At 36.5% G+C, this 13,866-nt stretch overlaps 1 protein-coding gene across 18 annotated transcripts in view; it reads left to right on the forward strand.

The window, feature by feature from the left end:
- Positions 1-13,866, forward strand: part of TTC3 (tetratricopeptide repeat domain 3) — a 109,617-nt gene that overhangs the window by 15,637 nt on the left and 80,114 nt on the right. For 9 of the 18 annotated variants that reach the window (XM_064475859.1, XM_031459393.2, XM_031459398.2 and 6 more), the window contains 4 exons: positions 546-666; positions 2,591-2,676; positions 3,675-3,769; positions 4,903-4,965. The exons of 3 other annotated variants lie outside the window; for them this stretch is intronic. In XM_064475859.1, the coding sequence (XP_064331929.1) occupies positions 546-666; positions 2,591-2,676; positions 3,675-3,769; positions 4,903-4,965 (365 nt within the window). Of the gene's footprint in view, positions 1-545; positions 667-2,590; positions 2,677-3,674; positions 3,770-4,902; positions 4,966-6,390; positions 7,799-13,866 lie in introns of those variants that run through there. 6 more of the 18 variants (XM_064475866.1, XM_031459426.2, XM_031459429.2 and 3 more) reach the window with 6 other exon arrangements.

The raw sequence follows: 13,866 nt of genomic DNA on the forward strand, positions 1-13,866 counted from the left end.
TGAGCTCTTGACCCTTCATGAAGTTCTTTGCACTGAGTGCTCACTTACCCAGCCATGCCCTCCTCTTTTTGTCTATATCCTTATTCTCCTTGCTACAGACTATTTAAAATACAGTCTCTTCGTGAACCTTAATCTATACCTTTAATCTTGCAGTAAGGATGGAGGTTGTAGTTTAGATGAGATCTGAGACTCCTCATTTATCTAGTGTTATTACATTCTCCTGCTACCCAGGGTAGCCTCTGGCCAGGTTTGTAGACCTCACCTTCCAGGTCTGTAATCATTGCAACAGCATCCTGAGCTTTGAGGGTGGTCTGAGGTTACCTGAAGATGAAACATATGTGAGTCTGTGGTGTCTGTTATCTTGTGTGTTGGAGTCTAGCTATTCTAGGTTGCATGCTAGAGTAATGAAAATGTGAGGTTTGTACAAGTTTTGTATTAAGAATCTGAAATACTATATATGTATATATAAAAGATACGTTTATAGTGCCACATGTAAACTTATAGTTACTACCAAAATCACATTCTTCATCCTCTTTTTGAAACAGAAAATCTTAGCAATGGAAGAAGCTTTGAATTGGGTGAAATACACAGGCGATGTAACAATTCTACCTAAATTAGGAGCAGTTGACAATTGTTGGCCTATGTTAAGTATTTTCTTTACTGAATGTAAGTATAAATGCTTTAAATTGTTACCTGACTCAGTTTTATAAAGGTATTAGTTTGGAAAATAGAATATGTAGCTATGTGATTTCTTACTTATCTTAGGATTTAAAAAAATATTTTTCTCTGAGTAAGAGAAAAGCCTGAATAAAAGAACTTTAACCTTGTAGTTAATTTTATTCTGTATTTTCTGTCTTAATTATTTCTGTGATGTTACACTTTTAAAAAAATCTTACCAAATGGATGTCATATGTATACCCAAAGAAAGAGTCCGCAACTTGGACTCATGTATTTTCATTCAGAGGAGAAGTAAGAAACTGAGTTAAGATTACGATTTTCATCTCTCTGATGAATCTTTAATTCTCATTTATGATGAAACTGCCTTACGTGTTTTCCTACTTTCTGAAATGTTTTTCTCTAAAGCATTTGAATGTTAGCAGTGTTTTTTTTATAGTAGTTACTGGAATCTTGAAACAGGAAGTATTGGCTCTTTAGTTGATGATGACTGATAATTTCCCATTTCCACTGAGAAGAGGGCACATTTTATATTCTTCACCTAAGTGTTAGTAACTAAGTTTAAACATCAAGACAGGTTTTTCTGATGTTTGTTAGACGCTGGGCTGTCTTACACGGGTAAAGGTGGTTCTCTTCCTGGTTTTGGAGGTTTTTAATTATAGGCTATGTTTTATGGTGGGAGCAGAGGATCAGTATCATGTATTGCGCACCCACGTGGGCTCATTTCTGACTCTGTTCTCTCTTCTTTATATAAGCCCTGCAAAGTAGCTGCTGTGAAAGTAGTCCTGCAAAGTAGCTCCTATTTTAGAAATGAGCTAAGTAAAACTTTGAGAGGTTAGGTGACGTTTCTTTAGTAAGCAGTAGAACCTAGATGTGAAGTAGGTCTTTCTGATCTCAAAGTCCAGGTTTTTGTTCTATAATCTTATTCTGTCGCTTTAGTACTAGTTTACTTTATTTGGTGATCTTCTGAAATCCTTTCTTCAGTCTTAAGTTTTAGGGACTACTTTTGCCTTGGAAATGAATATATTTGGCTAGAGGCACAACTATAGTTTGGTTGCAGTAAAGTTATTATTTACCACTTAAAAAAACCTTTTTTATAGAACAGCTTAAAATAAAAAAATGAGGTCTGGTAAATTTTCAGCATAAATTTTGGTTATTACCTATTGCAGTTTAATAAAGTTTATTAAATTTTTATGAGACTAGTGTTTCAAATAACATCTCATTTTAACATTCATGAGAGCCAAAATGTTGCAGTAGTTATTTTAAATTCTTCATTTGTTACATTAAATACATTTTAGAAAGTAGTTTCCCAGGTTTTTGTTTTCACACATTTTATTGTTTGTTTAAAATTTAATTAATTTATTATTGTATTATTTAATTATTTTATTTTTGCAGAGGGTGGGTAATTAGGTTTATTTATTTTTAGAGAAGGTACTGGGAATTGAACCCAGGACCTCATACATGCTAAGCATGTACTCTACCACTTGAGCAATACCCTCCCCTCTGTTTTCACACATTTTAATTGAACTCTGTGCTAGATACACCCTAGGTGTTCAATAATTGTTGAATTGACTTGAGTAGTTTGAGGCCTATTTGGAATGTGTTGTGACAGAGCATTGGTAACTACAATTAGAACTAGAGTAATAATAAACAAGTGGGATTTTTTGATGCTAGAAATAAAACAGATTAGATTCATAGCAAGCAATGAATTTAACGTTTTCTGAAACATTTTATCAGTTGTTTATTTAAAAATATATTATTGATGCATGTAGAGTACAAGAAACATATTATTTAGAAAGTATATCATGAACTTTACAGACTCACCTATCTAACCTAAGAATTAGAATATTAACAATACCAACTTGTTTTTTTTTAAACAAATGTTTTCTCACTCTCTCCTAAAAATAAAATTTAGATAAGTATCACATAACTAAAGTTGTAACAGAAAACTGCAATTTGCTTGAAGAATTTAAAACCCAAAATTGTGCAGAGTGTGTAGAGGTAAGAATAAATATTTACTTGTAAGTATGTTTTTAAGATTTACTTCTTAGAACTTTGATTAAAAGCGAATTTCAGTAAACACTGGTGTATGACAATCCACAAAGAGCTACTGTAAAATTCAGTAACATTTTGAGGGAAGTTTTTAATAAATATTGATTGAAAATTTTTTTTGGAAGAGGAAACCAGTATCTTGATCAGAATTTTCTGATGTTATGCATTTTAAAGAGTTAGTTGAAATTTCTTTTAAAATTAAAAGACTTCATTAGTTGAGGGAATATGATTTTCTTTGGGAACAACTTTATTGACATGCAATTCACATGTCATACAATTTATTCATAGGAATTATGATTTTAACTAAATTTTTAAGAGATGTAGGAAGATATTTAAAAGTCTATCTAATTCTTTGGCTAAAGCCATTGATATAATCCAGTTTATTTTAGTTTATTTTGAAAATTTGAATGTTTAAAGTGACAAGTTTCAGTTAAATCTGTAGCATCTTTGATTTTATTCTTGCTAACTTTGCCACCTCATTTTGGGGGCAGTTAATGTAACCACCATTGCCTATATGTTACTGATTTATATATATATATTTTTAAGCACTCAGGTTTATTGAATAATACCACATTTTCTAATCTAAATTTAAAATTCTATCTTGTATCTATTTTTTTCCCTGCCATATGCAAGCATAATAAGATATATTTAAAAGTGGGCCTGCCAAATATTGTTCACAAGGGGACAGATTGTTAGTAGTATTCATAACGTGATGGTTTTGCTTACTTTTTAATATTCTTTTAACAAAGAATTGAGTCATCAGAAACAGGTTTCCTTAAATAAATTGTACCAAAATATTGGGTAATGAATTCTCATTTTCCACATAAATAATCCCCCAGGTTATTTCTGATCTCTAAGATAGAAACCCAGAACCATTTTTTGTAGGTATTGGGGTTCCTGATTGTATGCAGTTAATTGATGGGTCTTCTTTTACCTTGGTTTCTCAGCAAGGAGAACTAATGAAAATGAAAGGAAATGAAGAGTTTTCCAAAGAAAGATTTGATATAGCTATTATCTATTACACCAGAGCCATTGAATGTAGGTAAGAGCAAAACAGAACAATGAGACCCTTTCTATGTGGCAGAGCAAATTGGAGTGCTAGTCAGTAGAAAGAAACGCAAGATGAGGAATTGGAGAGTATCTTCAACTTGCTATGCAGAGTACATTTTCTCACCCTCAGGTATTAGAAACATGAGAGATGGCCTGAGTGCATGAACTTAATCAAGCAGTATGACTCTGGCAAGTCAGGCAAAGTTGTGAGTTTTGTTCTGTTCTGCCCCACTTTTCTCCCCCAGATTTTAAGTAGAGTTCTCTGTTCTTTCTTTTTCTTGTTTTGCCTTCAAATAATTCCTTCCAAATTATTAACTTATCAAAAAGGGTTAGTTACTAATCTTTGAGATGTCAACCATTCAGAGATTTTTGCTGTCTGAGAGGGAGCTTTTAAAGGATAATAGTTGAAATTATTGAGAGAATGTATGTGTTCTTTCTGTCTCATTCTCTGTTTGCTCAGCTACTAGAGTTTTGTAGCTTTCCTGCAAGTGTGCCTCACACTTGGCTCTTACTGACCTCTTAGCTGGGCCACCTCATATTGTAGCAGCCTTAGGAAGGTGCATTTTAGACAGCTGCCTTTTTTCCTGCCTTACTCATGTCCATGAGGAATGAGTGAATCTGGGTAGCACACCACATCTGAAAGGCTACTGCTCTGTTTTTCTGAGGAAGAGGTAGAGGAGAGGGAAATAAGTTTCACCATGTATGAAACTTTAGAGAAAACTAAAAAGGACAGAACTTGAAATGAAGCTTTTAAGTTACTGTTGGAATTTACAGACTTTGAGTTCTTTGTCGAGGTGGTACAGTCCTGACTTAAATACTTGTAGTTTGCTAGCTTTTTAATGTCTCATTTGATCCTCATAATAGCCCTGTGAGCTTGGCAGAAAAAGTAGAACTCTTTAATCCTCATTTTGAATACAGGGACATTTAAGTTGATGTAAACAAGTTACTCAGGTAGAAAGTGAAGGAACCAGGATTTAGCCAGTTAAGACTCCAAATCTTAACATTCTTTCTGCTCTGCCACGTGGATGTAAAATTTTTGAAAAATTTCCCATGCCTTATGTTTTCTGTGGTATGTTTGTTTTGTATGTAATGTGCTTTACTGACAAAACATTATTTCTTTTAAAGACCTGAAAATCACCTTCTTTATGGTAACCGAGCTCTTTGTTTTCTGCGCACTGGACAGTTTAGGTAAGTTGGTTAGATAGCCTAATTACTGAACTATTAGACTAAGTGCCTGTTTTTGAGAAATATTTCTGTTTTGCAATTATGCAAGAAAATCCTTCAGTAGCTCTTTGGCAGGAATTAATGGCTAACACAGAGATCTGTAGGCTTTATATATAATAACAACAGTGACAGAAATAGCTGTTCTGATTGAGTGGATAATATGTGATTTATATTATTTTAAGCACTTCACATAGATTATTTAATTCTCACAACACATTTAATAGGTAGATAATGTTAATCTCCACATTGACATTTAGACAAGCTTATATACTATTAGTAATTAGTAATTGTAAATTGGTTTCTATTCTGCCCCATTTTTTTCAAGCTATGATGTAGTGATGCCAAGATTTGAATACAGATGTTATCTGGTGATGATGACAAAGTCTGTGTTTATAACACCTATTACTACTTCTTTTGCTCTATTAATCTTTATAGTTCTGGAAGAATTTTTGCTGTATTTGTTTTCTCTATTTACCTTGGTATGAAAAAATTAAGTAAATGTTCTTAAGTGAAAGAAAGGAAATTTAATGGTTGAACTTTGGGAGTGAAATTGTAATTAATTCTTAGTTCCTCATGTTGAACTGAGCTTTTGTTTATTAGTTGGAAAAGATTGTTGACACTGTACCATGATTTTACTGTCTCTCTCTCAGTTTAAAATTTTTAGGACTTCAGTATTAAGCATTAATATTGAGCAGTGAAGACTGTTACAAAACTCTTTCCTAACTTATTGTAAGAAGGGTTTAGAGTTGCTTCAAGAAATTATCCACTCAGTAGAATGATATTAAAAAAACAAACTGAAAAACCAAGTTAGAGCCTGGGATTCTCAGTATAAAGCTCCATAGGCATAAGGTCCTGCTTAATTATTAGTTATAATTCATATTTGTGTCTGACCTTTCTGTTGCCCAAAATAAAAAGAAAACCTGACAAGTTACATAATTCTCACCATCCATGAAGAAAAAGGGACACCAGTTGCTCAGGTGAAACACTTTTCCTGGTGTTTAGTTCTGGAAGAAATTTCTCATATGGGTTACAAGCAATATGAACTGAGTGATGGAGTAGGGAAGAACCTGAGCACACTCCTGTTCAGAGCAAAAAACTCCCTGGGAGTGCACTTTTGGGTTTCACAGATGATTTCGTGTGTGTGTGTTTTCTCATGGAAGCAGAGAGTCTGATACCCGTTGTTTTTCACTGAAAGCACTTATGTTGGGATGTGGGAGGGTGGGAGTGGGGAATGTAGTATATTCCAAGTATGTAGCTTTCAAAAATAACATTTATGTTTTTCTTTTATTATAAACAGAACACTTTCTCATGGTAGAAAATTTGGAAAATACAAGAGTTTAAAAAGAAGAAAATAAAAATCACCACTAATCCAACCACCTCGGAGAATACCGCTGTATTAACGATATGCAGCTTTTAGGTGGCTTAAGCCGTGGATAAACCGAGGCTATCTAGTCTAGAGGAATGGATGGGCTTGACACAGTCTTCCATCAATCCACTGTCCTCAACTGGTTCTCACAAGAAATGAGCTGCAAATGTCTTAGGTTATTGCCTCTGGCTAGGTCCAGAATTGCAGATATCCTGTTTGAAGGTGAATCTGTATGATTTCAAGATGAATAGTTTGGCAACTTGGCTAGCCTCTTGTGAAAATGGAGGTGCTTGTCTGAAACTTGATTGGGCAGAAGGTCAGCCCCTCTGCATAGGGGGACGCCGAGAGCTGAGAGGCAAACCAGGGTGTTTCTGCCCTCTTTCGTGAGTGTTCAATGCTAGACACTCAAGCAGGATCCTCCTAAAACTCCGCTGTAAAGGAGGTACATCAAAGTAGAAATACAGAAGCCAGGGCCTGATGAGGTGGAGGTCAATAGCAGGGTTGTGCGTCCAGCCTTGTACCTCCTTCCTGACCGTCTAGCTCTGTGGTTCAATACCACTGAAGTTTTCTCTGGAGGCAGGTCAGCAGCACTTCCTTCTTAGGCAGTCACCAGTATGTATTGGATGCTTATTTAATGTCAGAAGCATTATACCACATTGGCTTTGCTGGTATTTCCCACCTCGTTCATTGTTGATATGACTTGCTCAGTAATGTAGGGATAATGTTTTCTGAATATGCAGTACATATAGCTCCTGATCAGGTGAACAGACGATGTGACTTCAGAAAAGAACACGTGACCAGTGATTCAGTCGTGCATTGACCCACGAGGACCCGGCCATTTAGCTGAGTTACCAAGGTTGAGATGTTTTCAAGCTCTCACATCCAGGGTTGGTAGACCTGTCATGGGGATTTGGCTGAGCAGCTGTGGGAACATCCGGGGATAAAGCATCCAAGCTCCCTGGCTCTCTTCTGAGCCGTTTATATGTGTTAACTCATAAAACTCACAACCCTGTGAGGTAGATGCTGCTGTCTCTTTATAGATGAGGAAACTGAGGCCTGCAGAGGTCAAGTAGAGTGTCCTCCGACACTAGGTAGGTGTTATGGAGCCAAAATTTGAACCCAGGCAGCCTGGATGCAGAGTCTCTACTGTTAATCACCACAGAAATGTGATGACAGAATCAAAGGGCAATGTGAAAATGGAAAAAAAAATTAAAAATGGTCTAAATAGTAAATAAACACAGTTATCCTTAACAGGACATGCAGATTAAAAACCATGAGGCACTCTTTGGTACCCATCAGATTGGCAAAAATTTAAAAACCTCATAATACCGAGTGTTTGAGAGGATGTGGAACAAAGGAAACTTTCATACTCGGCTGGAGAAGTGTAAATTGGTGCGAGCACTTTGGAGAGCAATGTGGCAAGGTGAAGATGTGCGTACTCTGCAGCCCACTTCTGGGCTCTCCAAGAAGATATGTACAAGCCTTCATTATAGTGTTGTTTGTAAGAGTAAAGAAATGAAAGAACCTAAAAGTCCATCAGTAGGGGAATGGATAAAATGAATTATGGTATATTCATACAATGGAATTCTGTGCAGCAGCTAAAATGAATGCAATGTTGAGTGAAAAAGCAAGTTGCAGAATGATTTGTACGGTACAATGCCATTTACATGATGTTTAAAAATGTAAACTGAAATGCCTATTCATAATTAATACATAGTGTGTATTAAAAATGTTTTTAAGGTGCATGGGCCTAACACCAGGGGAGTGACTGTCTCTGGGGAGGGAAGGAGGGAAAAAGATTGGAGATGGGAAAGATGGTTTACAGTGGATGTCAACTGTAACAAACCTCTGCAGAAAGATCTGAAGTAAATATGGCAAAATGTTAAGATCTTGCTAAGCTGGTATATGGGTGTTGATTATGTTAATGTTATTCTCTGTATTTTTATGTATACTTGAAATATTTGATAAAAGGAACAAAATGTAATTAAAAATGCATATAAGATGAAAAAAAAAGCAGTAAACATCAAGGATAAAGTAAGTAAAAAAAAGTCTTGAAAGGAGAGGGATATAAGTTTTTTACGACCAATGGCTGGGAGCCTGAGGTGAGGGTTGTGTGGGGAAAATGCTTTATTTAGAAATGGTCAAAGTCGTGGTGGTGGTTTTAATGCCAAATAGTCACACAGTTTGTTAATCTGACCACCTTTGGGTGGATCTGGGTGAGGCCAAGAGCCAATCAGAACCCTTACCGTTCTCTAGAGGTGTGGAGTCCCAGGTCTGCAGATGCCACACTGGGAAATACGCGAAATGGGGTTGGAGTGTGGGAGGGGTGGGTGGAAGTTGGCTCCCTCCTGCCCCATCTTCTCCCTACTGAATCCTTCAAGCTGAGGAATGTGTGCAGTATATGCCAGAATACCTGGCTTGGACGAGATGTCCTTTTTATTCTGGTCTTCCAGAAGTTTACTTTTCAAAAACAATTTGGTAGTTAGAGGGCATTTTAGGGTGATAATTTTTTTTTGAAGTAATTAGAAATTTTCAGATTAGAGGAGAATTTAGAAAAAGCAATCAGTTATATCTATAGCTTCTGTAGGAATACTAATTATGCAGTGTATATGATTAGGCTTATGTTTAATTCATTCTTGTGGGACTTACATGTGGAAATTTGATTTCTTTGACAGGTGGGATGAACTGTAATGGGAAATGTAATTGGAGAAGGGGAAAGCTTAGCCTTGGATTTTTTTTTTTAATTTACTTTGGAAAATTGTGCAATTTTGAAACTTGGTATTTACTTTGACCTTTTGGTATTTAACTGTTTATCCATTATATGATATTTCCTTCTATTAGATCCCAACTTGTGATTAATAGGTGGATTGACTTACTGACCTGTGTGTGTGTTTCTGAATTTCTCTGAGGCCCAAGGTGTAAATCAAATCAATTGTATGTTTCTGTGAGAATTTCAAAAATCTGAAGTGTGTGTGGAGAGCTTTAGTGTGAGCGTGTTGGTGAATTACTCCTCAGTCTGCTCTCTGTCGTATTACGGTCTCATTTTTGCTTACAAGCTACTGAATTTGCTTTTAAAGAAAAGTTATTTTTTCAGTCTTCTTTGGGGTGCACCTTCTTTTTAAAAAGCTGTAACAAAGCACATCATGAAAAATTAAGAGTACAAACGGATAAACTGAAAAGTTGCCCAGCTCATGTCCCTGCCCTAACTTTCTTCAGATCCTTATGTTTCCATAATATTTTATGCCTATACGAGCACATACGTTGAACCAAGTGAGGTTGCCGTATTTATAAGTCAGAGTAAGGCAGTTTTGTTTCGTTCAGTGTAATGTATATTTCTTTTTTTTTTTAAACATGGGTAGGAGCATATTACATATACTGTTGTACATGTTGCTCCTTTTAATGTTTAAATCGTGCAGTTGTTGTATCAGTGTATATGAAGATCTACCCTAGTTCTTACTCATGGCTACACAGTCTTTTACTCAATGGATTAGTTTGTATTAGAACATAGATTGTTTCCAGCTTAGAAAACCATACACAACTTTGTAATATCCTTTTCCTTACGTTCTACACTCAGATGCAAGTGTATATGTGGGATAAATTTCTGATAAATTTATTTTACTTGGGTAAAAGAGTGTATGTAATTTCAATTCCAGACACTGACTTTTAATTTAAAATGTATATGTTTATTAAGTCAATGGTTAATTGTCACTGCATATTTGACAGTAACTGACCATTATATCTGAATCCTGCTTTTGTTGCTTCGTTGTAAGTTCTAGAAACTTGGGAAGTAGTATTGTTCTTTCTTTGTTGGTTTGGTCAGGCCCTGAAAGTGATGATTTACAATAGGTGAAAAAATGGTAACTCTTGTGGCTTTCAAAGTTCTTACATACTTACATGTTGTGGTTTGAGAGAGTCAATTAATAGCATCTCCTTCCCCTCACAAGTCCAGAATCAGTTAAGAGATGGAAGCAAAAGACAGGCAAATGGTGATCCAATCTTGTCTCCAATAGTAATACAGTTGTTGAACAGGGTCTTAAGTCTGATAGCCACGTGATGTGTTGTGTTAGTTCTCCCATGGTCTCCCATGGTAAACGTTAAGCTTGAGGAAAAGGGAATCTGGTGTTATGTTGGTGTTTAAGATAAGTTCCCAAAGAGTAAGAAAAAGAAAGAGGCTAAGCCACATAGGATTAGTGCCTCTCCCCCACCATTAGATAAATTGTTACTATTCCCTTGGGGATAAGTTAGTAAAGGTTGTGGAGAGTGGAGGGAGAGCTCAAGAGTGCCAAATCTAGCAAAGGGGAAAGTAAGTGTTCTTTCCTAACGTGTTTTAGGGCAAAAGGGTATATATATCTGTATATGACTGGAGAAAGAAATACACTTTCCCACATAGCATATAGTGAGTTGGAGCATTTAGGCTGGAACTGTGTTTCTGACCCTCTGTTCAGTATGCTCACGACTATGTCACATAGTCTTTAAAGGTAAATAACCATTTGTGTCTCTTGGGTTTTCCTATTTTCATAGGTTCATTGTGCAGGGTATTGCTGCTGCTAAATATTCCTGCTATTCAGAGTGTTTAAACCCTGGACCACAGTGATTTGAATGAGCAATAACACCATGTAATTTACTACGCCCACTTTGCTTTAGCTTCCAGAAGAATGTGATCAAATGCTAGTAAATGTGAAAATATTCGTATTAACATTAATATACATTTATATATTAAATGTGTTTATGATATATGTGATTATATCAATGCAATATAGTATGTTTATATTATAGGTATCATAGTATTTTATATTATAACATTTAACATTGATTTAACAAATATTGGAGTTCTGTTTATAGATATGTCAGAAATGAGCAAAAACAGACAGAGCCCCTGTGTTCCAGACAGTGGGCCAGCAGTGTGAAGGCCTGTGGTGAAAAGGGGCGTGTTGCGTTAGTGGAATTAATGGTGTGCCTGAATCCAGAGAAGGAAGAGGAGAGGTGGTCAGGGACTTGACCAAGGAGGGTCTGGTAGGCTGCACTGAGGCTATTGGCCTTCAAGAGCATCAAGAGGAGAGTAAAGGATTTTAAACTGAGGGGAGATAGATTAATATCTTAAAAAGAGCATTCTAGTTGCAGTGAGGAGAATGGATTTGGAGAGGATATGGCATGAATGTGGGTTAGGAGGCTGTTGCAGTATTCTCGTCCAGAGGTGATGGTGGCTTGGAGCAGGGTAACGGCTGTAGAATGGAGAAGTGGAAAGATTTGAGATACTGTGGAGGTAAAATTGATAGAAATTGTTTATGGTTTGGTGTTGGGGATCTAGGCAGAAGGCAGTGTTTGGAACTGTTCTGAGGTTTGTGTCTTCAGCAGCTTCATGGATTATAGGCCCACTCCCACACAGTGGGGTCACTGGAAGAGAAAGTTGTAGGAAGGAGAGCTTGACTTCACTCTTGGATGTACTGAGTTGAAGTGTTCTTGAGGGATCTAAATTGGAATGTTGTGTAGGTAGTGAGTTTTGTGGATCTGGGACTCAGAGGAAAAGTTTGGGTAGGAGACGCCCATTTGGATTAGTTAACCTAGGTAATTTGAAGTTGTAGTTGTGGGTAAGCTTGGGGAGCTGATTCTCAGCTATTACTGCACATTGGAATCATTTGAGTTTTGAAGAATTTCCGCCCCTCCAAGATATGATTTCATTAATTGGGCATTGGGCTTTTACAAGTGCCCCCAGATAGTACTAATGTGCAGCCATGGTTGAGACCCACTCGTCTAGAGAGAGCATGGGTTGAATTAGAAGAGGAACCAGTACTGAGCTTTGGGAGACGAACGGCGGCCAGTAAGAGAAGGGTGAACCCGCACGGGAGGCTGTTAAGAGATGGTAAGACAGATAGGAGGAGAACTAAGTATGGGATCGCGGAAGCAGGTGAAAGAGGGGCCAGCTGTGCCTCGTGCTGAGAAGCCGCCTGCAGTTTGGTTTTAGTAAGACGGACATCTTTTAGTTACCGTAGGGAGAGCTTTCAGTGCTAAGCTTAAACAGTTACTGGGTAGGAGTGGATTGAGAAATGTGGGTGCGGAAATGGAGACAGCTAGCATAAGCAGCTGTTGAAGATATTTGGGGAGAGAGGCGATGAGGAGCAGAAGAGGTTTGCCATTGTATTAAGACATTTTTGGCTGCAAATAACAGAAATCTCTGATTCAACTGGTTTAAATGGTGAAGAAAACTTAAACTTACCCAAGAGTTCCAGAAGAAAGTGATTCTAGGGTTGTATGTTTAGTGGCACAACAATTTCATCAAAAACCTAGGGTTTTTTCCCAGCCCCACTGTGTGACTTGGACTTCAGGCTGTCCCTTTAGGATGGCAGGATGGCTACTGTAATTCAGATACCGAGCTGGATATTACAGTCTCCAACAGAAGGATGACTCTTGGAAACTTCAAAAAAAATTTAATATAGATACTGAGAAGTGTACATTTCATAAGTGTATAGGTTGAATTTTCAGTAACCAGACAAACATAACCAGCACCCAGATCACAACCCCAGTACCCCAAAAGTTCCCCTTGTTCATCCTTCTAGTCATTACCGACTTCCTCTCCCAGGAAAACTGCTATCCTGACTTCTAATACCATAGGTTAGTTTTGCCTGTTTTTGTGCAATATAAACGGAATCATGTAATATGTGCTCTTTTATGTCTGGTTTTCAGCATTGTGTTTGAGATCCATATTGTTGCATGTAGTTGTAAAGTGTTCATCTATTGCATGAATATACCATATTTTATCCATTCTATTGTTGATGGGCATTTGGGTAGTTTCTAGTACTTGACTTTTATAGATAGTGTCATTGTGAACATATGTCTTCATTTCTGTTAAGTATATAATCAAGGAGTGGAGTTGATGGGACAGGAAGGTGTGCTTATATTTAGCTATAGTACATAATTTCCAACATAGTTGTACCATTTTACACTCCTTCCAGCAGCATATGAGAGTTTTGATTCCATGTCCTCACTAACACTTATTATTTTGTGTCATTTCATTTAGACATTCTGGTGGGTGTGTAGTGATACGATGCTGTGATTTTAATTTACATTTCCTTAAGTTGATTAAGAATGTTTAAGTTGAACATTTTTCATATGCTTATTGACCACTCAGTCTCCTTTGTGAAGTGCCTTTTTGAATCTTTTGCAATTTTTTTCTTTTGAGTTGAATGTCTTATTCATTGGCAGGTTTTTTTGTTTGTTTTGTTTTGTTTTTTAATTCTGGATATGAGTTGTTGGTCAAGTATATGTATTACAAATATCTTTTCACACTCTGTGGCTTGCCTTTTTTACTGTTTTCACAAATGGAAGGTAGTAATTTTAATATAGTATAGTTTATCAATTTTTTTCCTTTATGGTAAGCATTTTATGTGTTCTGATTACAGTGTTTGCTTGTTCTACAAAATGTTCTTGTTTCTTCTAAAAGCTTGATTTTTTAAAAATATTTCTTTGTCTTTTTTTTTCCATTGAAGTATATAGTTGGTTGC

This window comes from Camelus dromedarius, chromosome 2, assembly GCF_036321535.1.
Source record: "Camelus dromedarius isolate mCamDro1 chromosome 2, mCamDro1.pat, whole genome shotgun sequence".
Classification (NCBI taxonomy): domain Eukaryota; kingdom Metazoa; phylum Chordata; class Mammalia; order Artiodactyla; family Camelidae; genus Camelus; species Camelus dromedarius.